Consider the following 13,798-nt stretch of genomic DNA (forward strand, 5'->3'; position numbering starts at 1 on the left):
AGCATGCTGAGGTGGCGTTCGTGGATGAGGCATCTTCTCATGGTGGGAAGATGATCATCTTGGAGTTGCGGGCCAGGCTCTGTTACCTCGACAAAGGGGCGGAGCCCTGTTGCCTCTGCCTCGATCTGGTTCTCGTTCTGGCTAAAGCAGACAGACGAGGACTACTTCAGGTGGTGGTATGGGTGGTCTGAGGATTATAGTGGTGGCAAACCCTCCAGAGAACCAACCCGCAAGGGTCCAGCGCTCCTCTTGCGCTCTGAAACCAGTTGAGCTGCCAGTGGAACGTGCTGGGCCCTCTACAAGGGGCGCACCAGCAGTTTCCTTGGCGCTCCTCCTGACGACCGGATGTAAATCGCTGCATCGGAGGGTGAGCCGGAGCTTTCTGGGGAAGAAGATTCGGCTGTATAAATATAATTGTATAAATATGTATATTTTTTTTGTAGATGACATACTGGAAAACTATGATGATGTCGTCATTATAAGACAGTTCTTCAGTGATAAAGCAGGTGTGGGATTCAATTTACAACCTTCTAGATTGGAGCATGTTTTTTTATTTTTCTTCAAATTATGGTGTGATATAAAGTATGTAGTCCAGTGGTGTTCAAACCTGCTCTTGGAGGGTCCGTGTCCTGCAGAGTTCTCCATCTTGTCCCAAACTCACCCATCTGGAAGTTAGTAACCCTAAAAACCTTGATTATCTGGTTCAGGTGTGTTTAATTGGGGCTTTAACTGTGGCCCTCCAAAAGCAGTATTGGATACCCCTGATATAGTCTATTTGTTCTGATAAATTTTTTATCTGATAAATTTTTGTGGTTATGAAAGCTCATTTAAATTTACTGCTAGTATATTTTAGTCTTGTAGTGTTTTGTTTAATGCATTTTAATGTATGTATTGATACATTAATTTGCTCTTGTTTTCCAAAAGCAGACTATGATGATGTGGAGGAGGATCCAGGAAAACAGGCAGGAGCTGTATAACTCAAACCACACACACTGCTTCAAATCCTTTCAAAGCTTTTAAAGTTTTCAAAGTGTTCATTCTGAAATTTGAATAAATATGTATGCTTTGTAATATATGCAGTATGTACAGTTATTCACTGTGCTTATGTAATTATGTTGTGTTGTAATATTGTTTTTATTAGTACAGTAGGATAACTGCAAATGTTTCAACATTGATTTTGTTAACAGTATGTAATTTGAAGCACTTAATGATTTAAATGTTGGTTAAATTAATAATTACATACAAAACATTTTACTCCAATGGAAACTAATTCAGTAAAACGCCATAGAACTTGTGCAGTCTGAATTAGATGTTGCTCAATCAGGAAATAAAATATATCATAAATATATCATATCAAAATAGGCTATATCATAACTTATTCAGAGAAATAATGCTGACTGTGTACAGACTTTAAAGACATGAAGCTTTGTTTTCAAGATAATGAGATCATAATTTACCTATGAATATATGGACTTAGAAACTCACTATTTGTACTTGTGTAGAGTCAAAGAGAGTTTGGTGGGTGGCAGTATCTCTGAGCTGCTGAGTGATGGAGGACGAGGTTCATCATGATGGTCAGTGAGGAACAGTGTGTGATGATTCTGCCGTTCTGTTATTATATAATCTATTTATACAATATATGTTTGCTTACAATATATGGTTCCTTTAACAGCTGTACAGACAAAAATGTAACTTTTTCAGTTTAATGTTACATTTAAGAGTTATAATGTGTGTGAGAATAATGTTCACACTAAACAATGATGATGATGTCTTCATTAATGTACAGCGCTGGACGAGTTACACAGAACTGCATTAAATATTTTTATTTTATGTGTATTAGTTTAAAGGTGTATATATCCCAAACAACCAGATGAAATAGAGACAAAGGAATTTTAATGAACTCAGGAAATAAAAAACACACTGGCATTAGCATATAACATCATCATAACATCAACACGAGACCAAAACTAAAGAAACTGTAATATATGCTTGCAGGGAGTAATCAAAGGAAGAGAAGTGTGTGAGTTAATCAGGGGCTTACCAAAACAACAGAACTGACACGTGACAATTAGTGACATAAAGATAGAGCAGAATATTAAATACTTCTGAAGAAATGTTTATAAAATGTGTTGCTAACTGTTCAAAATCCTAAAAATGTTCAGATTTAAATTCAATTTAGTAGTTTGTGCATCACTGATCTGTCATGAACTGAACTCTTGAAGACGGTGTTGAGTCGGCTCATAACTGGCTGAAGTGAAATGGAGACCATATCACTCAAATTTCTTATTGGGGACAGTGAAGATAGACTGATACCCACCTGAGACCCTTCTCCACAGGACAGATGCTAAAGCAGATATGTTTAGAAGTTTATATCCCTTCTGCTCTTGACGGTAGGAAGAAGTGTGCTTAATGTGCACTTATTATACATCAAATTAAAGGCCACTTAAGTATATCTAAACTGAGTACTCACTTTATGTTTCTTAACACACTTTAAGTGCACTTAAAAATGTGCTTTGTAATATCGTGCAATTAAGTTTTACTTAAACTTACACTTTAAATCAAAATTTAAATAAAAAAATTAAATGTTTGTCATGATTTAAAGAGGTAGTTATGTTAATGTATTGATTAATATACTAAAACACATTTCAGCTGAAGTGTGTTTTCCAAAATTTAATTTTTTTTTATGTATTTTGAAAGTTTTTAAAAATTATAATATATACTGTGTGTATTTTTCTTCTTAACTTCATTACAATAAAAAATAAATAAAATAAAAATAATTGTACTAAAAAATGTTTTAGTCCACTGGTCATTTAAATTTAACACAGATTAATGTTTTAAAATTCTTTCAAAATTAAGGCCCATTAAAAATCCTTAAAACAAAAATTTCAATTCTGTTAATTCTGTCTTGAGATATCTCAACATATCAAGAGTTGGAAAATAAGATTTTTTTTCTGCATGAACGATTATTGTGAGAACCAAATAAATATATGATAAATATCACTGCTAGTGTATTTACGTCATTCTGTCATGCTGTGTATCAATTATAATATATTATAGAAGCAGACAAAGAGTAAAATGATATGCTGTGAAATGAAGTATACATGAAAAAAATAGATTTGTAGCTAAAATGCATCTGTAAACAAAGAAAATAACAGTTTCTGTCCAGAAAAATATTCAAGAGTGAGAATCTCCCTCCTGTGGAGACACAAGTATAAGACTCTTGTCTGCTCCGCTTTACAATAAGAAGTGTTTTGCTGCCATCTGCTGGATGAACTACACAATGCAGTATTAAACACATCTACAGATACAAATGTATTTGATACAATAGACCTATCAGATGAAAATCTCTGGAATAGAAACCAATGTTTATTTACAGATCTTGTGATGATAAATTAGCGTGTTGTGTTTTTCATTTACAAATTAAACTTCGCGAATGATTCATTCATCAACCAAAATGTATAATTATAGTCTATTAATTAGCTGACACAAAATGAAATGTATGTTATATTCAACCTTTAAACTGTACTTCCATTACAAATTCCCGTGAGTCATATAGCATGGTATGTCAGGCATTTACATTAAGCTATTATTTACAAAACTGTTCAGAATGTAAAGTAAAAAGATCGAATTGAAAGGGAAAATAGCCTAAATCAAATACATAATAATAGTAATAATAATATACAAATATTACGGGAAAAAAGACAATCAGTTAATGGATTTACAAGAGTGGACGGATAAAAATGTTTTCTTGTAGGCCTATTTTATTTCGTGTACTTTATTATTTTATGTAACATTTATTCATGATAAATTTATTCATTCATTCGAATGCTGTGTACATCACGCACATAGGCCTGTAGCCTATAGTTAATATAATAAATAAATAACAGGATCTTGAAGCCACGGCATTAGGATCTGAGTACATCGACAAAATGATCTCGTGGCCAGGACAAAACTAAGTGAACCAAACATGTTCCCTCCCGGTGCAGATTAAATGAATTAATTAAATAAAAAATGTCAAAATTTAATGACAGTTTTCTCTAGTGTTCCAGCTGAGATTTTTAATTAATAATCTGTTCTTATATTTCAACAACTCAGAAAAAGGACTTTGTGATTGAGATAGTTAACACTAAAAAAATACATTTATTGAGCATCAGTTTCACTGATGTAGATGGTAAAGCGTGAGCTTTTTGACGTGATCGACCCGAGTTCGTATCCCCCTTTTGCCGAACTTTTTTCCTCCCTTTTGAAATCTCATCGCATCGGAAAGACATTTATTTTCAACAAAAATTAAGGAAATAATCAAAAAGGCTTTATTGTCCCAATAAGGTGGCATCCATTTAATAATTTGAATTAAAACTATAATTTTCACTCAGTACGTTATTATTGCGTAGGCTACTGTTTTATAATGTACTACAATAATGAGGTGCAGATAATCGCCACTATTTGCAATAAGTAGTATAAATAGCAGAAAATCTTCCTATTTTAACAGAATATTAATGAACTGTAATTTTTAGGATTAATCAGAATCATTAAATGATGTATAATTCCCATCCCTAATTAATACGCTGTCATTCCATGAGAGTTGAGGTTGATTCTCATCCTTTTCCATCTAGAGTTTAAAGAGATCAGGTTAACTGAGGGCTGTGAAGGGAATGTGGAGGTTTTCTACAATGGATCCTGGGGTAATGTGTGTTGGAACCAGATGGACAGAGACACAGCGAGTCTGATCTGTCAAGAGCTGAACTGTGGAAGATCTGGCAGTGAACCCAGTTATTAAGAGGGACTGAAGACTTATAATTGGCTTGATAAACTTAATTGTCGATGGCATGATTCCACTTTATGGCAGTGTCCATCTTCACCCTGGGGACAGAATGACTGTGATACCGAAGTCGCCAATATCACCTGCTCAAGTGAGATGATATTTAACTCATTTAAGATGGTTAGAAATTGTTTTGTTTGTTTAAATATTATTATTTTTCTGTATTTTAATTACTTTGTGCTATTCAGTGGTAAATAACATTTTAACGTTTTATTCTCAGAGAAGGAGATTCATGAGTCTCCTAAGAGTCGTCTGACATGTTCAACCTCACCATCTCCTCACCAGAGACAGTGTTCAAGTACGTTTATCATATGGTTATATTTTCTTTATTCATCTGAAATTGTTTTGTTGCTGAAACTGGTCAGTGCTGGTTGATGTGTGTTTTAGAACGTCTTCCTCTCAGACTGAGTGGAGGGGAGGGCCGGTACTCTGGGAGGCTGGAGGTGTATCATAACGCTGTGTGGGGCTCAGTCTGTGATGATCAGTGGGACATCAGCGATGCTCAGGTGGTCTGCAGGCAGCTGGGTTGTGGAGCAGCATTGAGGGCTGATAGGAATTCAGTCTTTGGTGCTGGTGAAGGTGTTGTGTGGCTGAACAGATTCGAGTGCAGAGGAAATGAGATTCACCTGTGGGACTGTCCTCTCTCCCTGAAAAACCACACTGACTGCTCCCACAAAGAGCACGCTGGACTCACCTGTGCAGGTCACAGCAAACACTGAGTAATATTATTAATTTTATGATCTTTTTATGTATTCAAGACAATCATGAATTTGAATCTGTTTGTGTCTGTTTTGACAGATTTGTCAGTGTCCACATCTGCCACAACATCAGTTTCTCCTCCAGTGCTCTCAACATTAGTCTCTCCTTCACAAACTTCTCCAGCAGCATCTCTCTCCGTCCCCCCAGTGCTTGTGATTGTACTGGGAGTTGTGCTCTTACTGCTCTTAGTGCCACTGCTTATACTGATTCAGCAGAACAGAGTGATGAGGAGAGGTAGGAGAGATCCAGAGACTGTCATATTGTGTCTTATTCAGTGTGTGATCAGTCATGTGTTGTGAACTGACAGCAGGTTTGTCTGTCTACACTCACAGCTCTCTCTAAGAGGAGACACAGGACGACGACTGAGGCCGTTTATGAGGAGATTCAGCACAGACACAATCACTTCACTCAGAGGGGTGAGACATGAGCCATCAATCTCATTTAATACCATTAATAAGAGTCTGTCAGACAGTTGATGTTCATCTATTATTAGTCCTGTTAAACCTCCTGCTTCAAACCACAGAATTCCTGACAGAAAACCACAGAGCTGCAGGTGCATGTTTATATGTGTGTGTGTGTGTGTGTGTCAGTGAGTGTCTCTTCCTGTGTGTATTTTTAGAGGGTCATAAGGAGGTGTTCATATATTTTTTTAAGTGTCGGTGCAGGTGTGTGTGTGTATTTCTGTAAGGCAGTGAGGAATGGGTTCATGTGAGGATAATTGTGTGTTTGCTAATAGGCCCAGAAAAAGGGATTTGTGCCTATGATGCTTTTAAATGTGAATAATTAATATTTGTGCTGTGTTGTCTTCTTTAAGATGCAAAGGAAATGAGGATTCAGTCTGTTTGTAATGATGAACGTGTTTCTGACTGTTCTGCTCTCCTTTAACAGGGAGTCTCATCTCTGAAGAACTGCATTCTGGGTATGAAGATGCTGATGAGATTGATGAAGGGCATATTCATTTCACATTCCACTCAAATCCTTTTTAAAAAATTCCTTTTTAAAGAAACTTAAATAAATAAATTCTGTTATATATTTGATTGATGACTAAATACTATTAAGATACTGCTGTTTACTTATATATTAACAGTCTGTTTTCCTTTTTTAGCAAAAGAGTTCAAGACTGCATATTATGATGATGTCACCAACAGCAGTGGCCTAAAAGGTCAGTGACCTTTTTAATTGATCACATGATTCAGTACCAAATGTTCAATACATTTTCAGTCTCATGGTCTGCAACAAGAACATATTTTGGCTTTTGTATCCAAACATATTGTGTGTTGATGCAGAAGAGATGCTGAAGGAAATCACTCCGGGATACTATGATGATGTCATCACTGATGGACTGAAAGCAGATCGTGAGACAGGTGTCTCTCTCTTACTCTACAACAGCTTAAAATACACTTTTAAATTGAAATATTACAGTATATTGAAGATAGACATTTCAGATTTGTTCTGAATGTAATGAATGTGTGAATTTGTAGAAGAAACACCTGAGAGCTATGATGTCATGATGAGCGGACTGAACTCCGCTCATCATGACATCAGAAAAGGTGTTTTATTTTTTATTAATTTTTTTAAATAATATTCCTCTAGCATAAAATTGTTATGGATAATATTTAATCTTAATATCTTAATGTTTTATTTATTTATTTATTTTGCTTATTTAATTTTGAATCATATTTTTATGTGTAGTGGACACACCAGGGAATTATGATGATGTCATCATTAATAGATGGAGAGCTCAAGGTGTAACAGGTGAGATGCACAGAACTACATTTTTTTCCACCCTTTCCATGTTTACATGAGTATCAGGAATTTGTTTTGTGTAATCAAGACATTTAAGGGAAAAGGGATGCTTCAAATGAGATAAAGTGTTTCATAAACTGAAATGTTTTTTTTTTTCTTGATCAGAGAGAGTTCAGGAGGAGTATGATGATGTGATGAGTGTCAGTGAAGATGTGAGAAATCTGTGGGGTAAGTTACTATAACACTTTTGTTCTCATTATATTATCTTTATTTCTATTTTAATATTCTTTAAAATGTTCTATTTTTATTTTTTATTTTTTTTATATTCATTTACTCACAACATTTGGCATGATTTGTTTTTAATAACAGATTATGATGATGTGGAGGAGTCCATCAAAGAAGATGGCCTAATGATTACAGCTGCCTCGCTTCAAAAAATGTGAACTCTTAAAAGCTTCGAGTGATATTGTTATTGATGTCAAATCTCAGGTTTTTGTGTTTCTCCCTTTTTTTTTTTATTAAAACTTCTAAGCTTTTGTGAGATTTTGTTGTATTGTTTTTCGTTCTGCTCGTGTTTCTTGGATGAGGCCCAGTGCATTTGTAAAATGTTTAATTTTGAACAATCTTAAATTCTTTGTGTGTTTGTAACAGAAACAATATTATAAGTGTATTTTTTAGGTGTAGATGACACATCTGAGAACCATGATGATGCCACTCCAACAGGACAAATCACTAATACTAGCAGGTGTTTTTATAAATGTATTATCAATCTAAACGGGAGTGTATTACAATTATAGTGCATTACTACTGTACTACACTGCTACAAGAAAAATCACTTATGTACAGTAAGTGTGGCAAGCATTGTTTTTGGACTTTTTTCTCAGTAGCTTTAAAGGAGACATATTATGCCCCTTTTTACTTTTTTGTAATATAAGTCTCTGATATCCCCAGAATGTATTTGTGAAGTTTCCGCTCAAAATACCCCACAGATCATGTATTATATCATTTTGAAAATGCCTATTGTGGAAGCAGAAACACCCTGTTTTTCGTGCCTGTCTCTTCAAATGCAAATGAGCTGCTGCTCCCCGCCCCCTTTTGCAGAATAGAGCTGCCCCCATTACAGCTGGTACCTGCTAAAAAAAACTCCCTGCATTGTGTGTACTATCCACCCTATGTGCCCTAAATAGTATTGAAAATGTCATATTGAATTTAGGATGGATAGTATGCACATTGGGAGGCACGCATGATTATTGCGCTGAAATCATGTGTTTTAAACCATATTAGTTTGAACGTCTGAATGCACACATCCGAAGCACGTGGACAGAAAACAGCTGTCACAACATGTGAGTACTAAAGTTCTCATTCTCACAAGTTTGTTAAAAACACGAGTTACAAAAGCAGTTGTTATGTCTGTGAAGGTAAACAGCTGGGAAATAAATTGTATGTTTATTTTAGATCTGTGTAGCAGCAGCAATATACAGTAAATAAATCGATAAATCCACTGCTCTCTTGTCTCCTCTGAGAGGCTGGGAATCTAAATAGTGTTTTGTGCTGGTCTGTGCAGCCAAAGGCAGAACAGTTAGAAACTTTTGCCATGGCACTAGAACTGGCACACCGAAATCAAAGTGAAGGCACCATGGGTGGAAACTTACAGATTGGGGAGGTAATATTATAATGAGATCCTTTTGCAACGAGTGAAATAAGACGTGCTCTTTTTTTTTTTCAGACAATTGCAGAAAAAAGGCTTACCAAAACAAATTTACTGGGTTAATCTTTTTCACATTTCCTTGATTGGTAGATGCACCGAGGACCCGATTATAGCACTTAAAACCTGGAAAAGTTAGGTTTTCATGATATGTCACCTTTAAGACTGCATCTAGTCTCATATAGACTGAACTTTAAGGTAAGCCTTTATTTACTCAAATGTCATTAAATGTAATTTTATAATTTTACAGAGTTGAGTTTATGATGTCATGCTGACATATGTATATACTAATTTTGAACATTTTCAGTTAGTTATCAGTCTGCAGGTGTTTGGTTTTGATGCTGTAAATAAACTGGAGAGTTTTCTGTCTCCTGTAAATCAAAAACGTGTGTGAGTGTGCATGTTTATGTGGTTTATGAGGACACAAATTTGTATAATGACATGGGTATGACAGAGGTATTACAATATGAAGGTGGTTTATGAGGACACTGACTATGTCCCCGTAATTCAAAAGGCTTAAAAAAACATACTAAATGGTGTTTTTTTTTGGAGAGTCTATGGAGAGTCCCCATAAACCACAAAAACCAACATGTGTGTGTGTGTGCCTCCCCTCACTGAGGTCTTGATATGTGGGGAGGAGGAGTTCATCAGCACTGACAGTTTTGATGTATATATATGGAGAAAATCAGAAAAGCGTCCTCTGATTTGTCACTGAAGTTGTTTGATGATTTCCTCTGTTGTGTCTAATAAGGTAATAGCGAGTGTGATTGGAGGGTGTTGGACCTCTTTTTCTCCCATTAAGGGGGCTGAGAGGATGCCTGTACTTCTGTATCATCAGTGCGGAGAAGCTTGTACTGGGTGTTGAGTTAATCATGCTGAGGATGATGGGGAGATACCTGACACTCATTTTACTGTCTTCAGTTGTAGTACTCATTACAGCTGGTAAGTACACAAATAAAAAAATAAAAAACGACAGAGAGAGGGATGAAGAAATGTTTTTTTTTTATTATTATTATTATTTTTTTTAATTTGCTTCAAGATGTTTGATTAGCGTTTGAGATGACATTATTATTATTTATTAATTCACAATATGCCTCTCTTTCTCTCTCTCATTTGTTTAAAATATTAGACAGTGTGAATGTGAGATTGGTTGGTGGTCACAGTCGCTGCGCTGGTACAGTGGAGGTTCTTCACAGAGGTCAGTGGGGAACAGTGTGTGATCTTGCCTGGGATTTGCCTGATGCTGCAGTGGTGTGTAGAGAGCTAGACTGTGGAGAACCGGTAGACGCTCTCACTAATGCACACTTTGGACCAGGATCAGGACCAATCTGGATGGATTTTGTCAGATGTGTTGGTTCAGAATCCACACTGAAGGACTGTGGATCAGGAGGATGGGACCGAAGTTCCTGTGATCATGCTAAAGCTGCTGGAGTCATCTGCTCAGGTAACATTTGCACACTTGTGGCTACACGCGAGTTATGCTGTTCATATTGTATCTAAAGTATGAACACCCAAAGTACTCAATGTCATAGTTTACAACATTTTAGACTGATCCACACAATGTGCACAAAGATAAGAAACATATCTTATAAAAAAAAAGATTAAAAAAAAAACTTTCAGTACCCAGAAGGCAAAATTCTGTCACAAATTTTAAATGTGTGATTGACAGTCTATAGTGAGTGTGATTAATTTAATACGTACATTTTTTTTTTGCTTTTCATAATTTCATCTTTAAAACATTAATATCCTATTCCTGTGTAAACACATTTATGCCACATTTGTGCAGCATTAACTGTTATGCGCATATTCATGGTATATGCTGGTTGAGATATAGTTTCTCTCTTGTCTTGAGAAATAGTAAAATTTTTACAAAGCAAACTTCATATTTTAATGCTACTGGTTAAATGTGCATACCCATGTTTGGTTAGTTAATTTAGTAAGCCTACAGTGGGTTTGCTGTCTTTATCAGTTTGTCATATATATATGTGTGTGTGTGTGTGTGTGTGTGTGTGTGTAATGTTTAATACAACTACAGTTGTGGTCAAAAGTTTAAATTCCCCTTTCAGAATCTGCAAAATGTTAATTATTTGACCAAAACAAGAGGAATCATACAAAATGCATGTTATTGTTTATTTACTGACCTGAATAAGATATTTCACATAAAATATGTTTACATATAGTCCTCTGGAGGAAATAATAGCTGAATTTATAAAAAAATTACCCTGTTTAAAAGTTTACATCCTCATTCTTAATACTGTGTTCTTGTTTCCTGAATGATCCAGAGCTGTGTTTTTTTTTTGTTTAGTGACAGTTGTTCATTAGTCCCTTGTTTGTCCTGAACAGTTAAACTTCCTGTTGTTCTTTAGAAAAATCCTTCAGGTGCCAGAAATTCTTTGGTTTTCCAGTATTTTTGTGTATTTGAACCCTTTTCAACAATGAAAAAAAAAAACGGCATTAAAATTACCCAGCAGTTTAGTTACAGAAAAACTACCTAGCATCTGAGTAAAAATTATAAAAAAATAACCGGCTGAACCCAGCATTTGGGTAAAAAAAAAAAAAAAAAACTTTTTTAGATTATAAATGTTTAGTGGAGAGTTTATTTATTTTCTCATTCATCTTTAGTTAATGTGTGAGATTCCACTGATACTGTCAAAACCAGATTTCTCATGCAAAAATACACAGAGATTCAACTTAACTGTACCACTTTAGTCAAAAACACGCTGTCCCACTTTTGAAATAACATTTTCTAAAGTGGGACAACAAATATTGGTTCAAATAGAAAACATGCTTAACACATTTGAACAATATCAGCCTATTTCAACATTTGATTTACAAATACATCACAAATATAATAAATATAAATTTGGAGTAAATAGCTGGTGGAGTGGATTTACTTATTGTAGTGTTAACGAAAGTTGTAATGTTCAAAGCAGATGATATAGCAAACTTCAGTATACTAGGAAAATATTTTAAATGAGCGGTTTGTAGCAAATTAACTCAAAAGGGAATTGTATATAAATAATTACAATTAATTATGATTAATTACAATTATTTATATCGGCTGACATTAATAACTGTTGCAGAATTAAATTGCCATCAACTGATCTGTTCGTCCAGTGAACATTCAGTGCAAGTTCATATCAACTCTAAGAAAGGATATTTCCTTGGCCACAGAAAATACTTTCCTATTAATGCATTAGAGCAGTGGTCCTCACTATTTTTTTCATGGGAGCTGCACTGATAGGGCAAAGTCAATCGGAGAGCCACTTTTACTGCAAAGTATCAAAAGTTACATCCAGTCATAAATAGCATGTCTTTTTATCAATCTGTCATCCCTGATATGCAATGCAACACAATACAAAAGGTGCCATCATTCTTTATCATTTACCAGTCAAATTTGTAACTAGGACAAGATGATTTAAAAAAAAAAAAAAGCAGGGTTACCTTAATGCTGGGAAGACCTTATTTATTTATTTTTTCAATACTAGCCCATCATGTATCTATTATCTAACCATCCAAGTGCACATTCACATTAAGAGCTGTTAAGATTAAAACTGGCAAATGCCCAGTGAGTCAGTGTCATGGACATAGGACAGAGCAAGTGTAAATATCTCTAGTCTGTATTTCCTTCTTGTAATGCCGCTGTTTTAGGTATTTTTTTAAATATAAATTATTTGTAATAGAGCACTGTCTGGCCGTGTTTACACCAGACCAGACAGTTGTCGTGCCGCGCCCCGCTGCGCTAAAAGTCTGTCAACACTTGACGCAAAAAAGCAACCATTGCAAATCATTTGAACGTAGTGCCAGTACAGTTCGTCATAAATAGAACGAGGCATCAGTGTAGACAACATCAATGGGTTCCAGAGTATGTGAGCGAAGTGGAGCGCCAACAATTTCCTCTCCATGCTCCGAGCATTTAATAATCACTCCGCTCCAGCTTCCTACCACATGACAAGCTAAAATCAGCATTGAAAGGTATACCTGCTGCTTTTTGCAGTGCCAATTTTGTTTCTGATGAAAATAACTATAACTTCCCACTCACGTCATCATAGCCTTCACATTCTTTTTTATATGAGTGATCCATCTCTATCAAGCTATCTAAATATGTTTAATGTGAATTCTTGCTAAATATGCAGTTATATTACAGGTAGTTGGCATGAATTGTACTCGTGCTTGTGCGGTGGTGGAGAGCTCTTGGAATGAGTGAAAACCACGACGCTCCGACTTTTAAAAAATCGGTTCCTCTTTCCATTCAAAATTACACCGCTCCACTCTCACTCCACTCCACTCCGCTCACGTACTCTGATGGGTTCTATTGTCTTTTGTAGGATAGCGCAACTCGCGTCCGGTTTAGACATGGTGTGAGTATTTTAATGGGTTATGTTATAGCCCTGCTTGTTTTTAATGTTTTTATGAAATATCTCTATTGACTGCATGATCATATCATCATATTATTTACTGCCATGCGAGCCACAAAGTAAAGCTTGGCGAGCCGCGCAATGAGTAACTGCATTAGAGCATGTAGCAAGGGTCAAAATCGTAAAGAGACATTAATTTACAAGGCAGAACCAGAAACTCATGTCATTTGTGCACAACTTACAACCAAATACAGAAACGTACTGCAAAAACAGTAATGCGCTGCAAATAACCGCAACACAACCAAATACAGAAACGCACTGCAAAAACAGTAACGCACTGCAAATACTCGCAACACAACCAAATGCAGAAACGCACTGCAAAAACAGTAACGCGCTGCAAATAACCGCAAC

At 35.6% G+C, this 13,798-nt stretch overlaps 1 protein-coding gene across 1 annotated transcript in view; it reads left to right on the top strand.

Annotated features, from left to right (window-relative positions):
- Positions 1 to 13,798, top strand: part of LOC306859021 (scavenger receptor cysteine-rich domain-containing protein DMBT1-like) — a gene marked incomplete at both ends in the record, with an annotated part of 43,665 nt that overhangs the window by 9,246 nt on the left and 20,621 nt on the right. The window contains 16 exons of the mRNA XM_079399832.1: positions 148 to 347; positions 444 to 506; positions 4,614 to 4,760; positions 5,040 to 5,117; positions 5,207 to 5,447; positions 5,618 to 5,812; positions 6,393 to 6,414; positions 6,467 to 6,497; positions 6,684 to 6,740; positions 6,865 to 6,933; positions 7,060 to 7,128; positions 7,271 to 7,333; positions 7,490 to 7,552; positions 7,694 to 7,763; positions 9,832 to 9,971; positions 10,159 to 10,473. Of these exons, the coding sequence (XP_079255958.1) occupies positions 148 to 347; positions 444 to 506; positions 4,614 to 4,760; positions 5,040 to 5,117; positions 5,207 to 5,447; positions 5,618 to 5,812; positions 6,393 to 6,414; positions 6,467 to 6,497; positions 6,684 to 6,740; positions 6,865 to 6,933; positions 7,060 to 7,128; positions 7,271 to 7,333; positions 7,490 to 7,552; positions 7,694 to 7,763; positions 9,832 to 9,971; positions 10,159 to 10,473 (1,823 nt within the window). The remainder of the gene's footprint in view (positions 1 to 147; positions 348 to 443; positions 507 to 4,613; positions 4,761 to 5,039; positions 5,118 to 5,206; positions 5,448 to 5,617; positions 5,813 to 6,392; positions 6,415 to 6,466; positions 6,498 to 6,683; positions 6,741 to 6,864; positions 6,934 to 7,059; positions 7,129 to 7,270; positions 7,334 to 7,489; positions 7,553 to 7,693; positions 7,764 to 9,831; positions 9,972 to 10,158; positions 10,474 to 13,798) is intronic.

Source organism: Barbus barbus (genome assembly GCF_936440315.1).
Source record: "Barbus barbus genome assembly, chromosome: 39".
Classification (NCBI taxonomy): domain Eukaryota; kingdom Metazoa; phylum Chordata; class Actinopteri; order Cypriniformes; family Cyprinidae; genus Barbus; species Barbus barbus.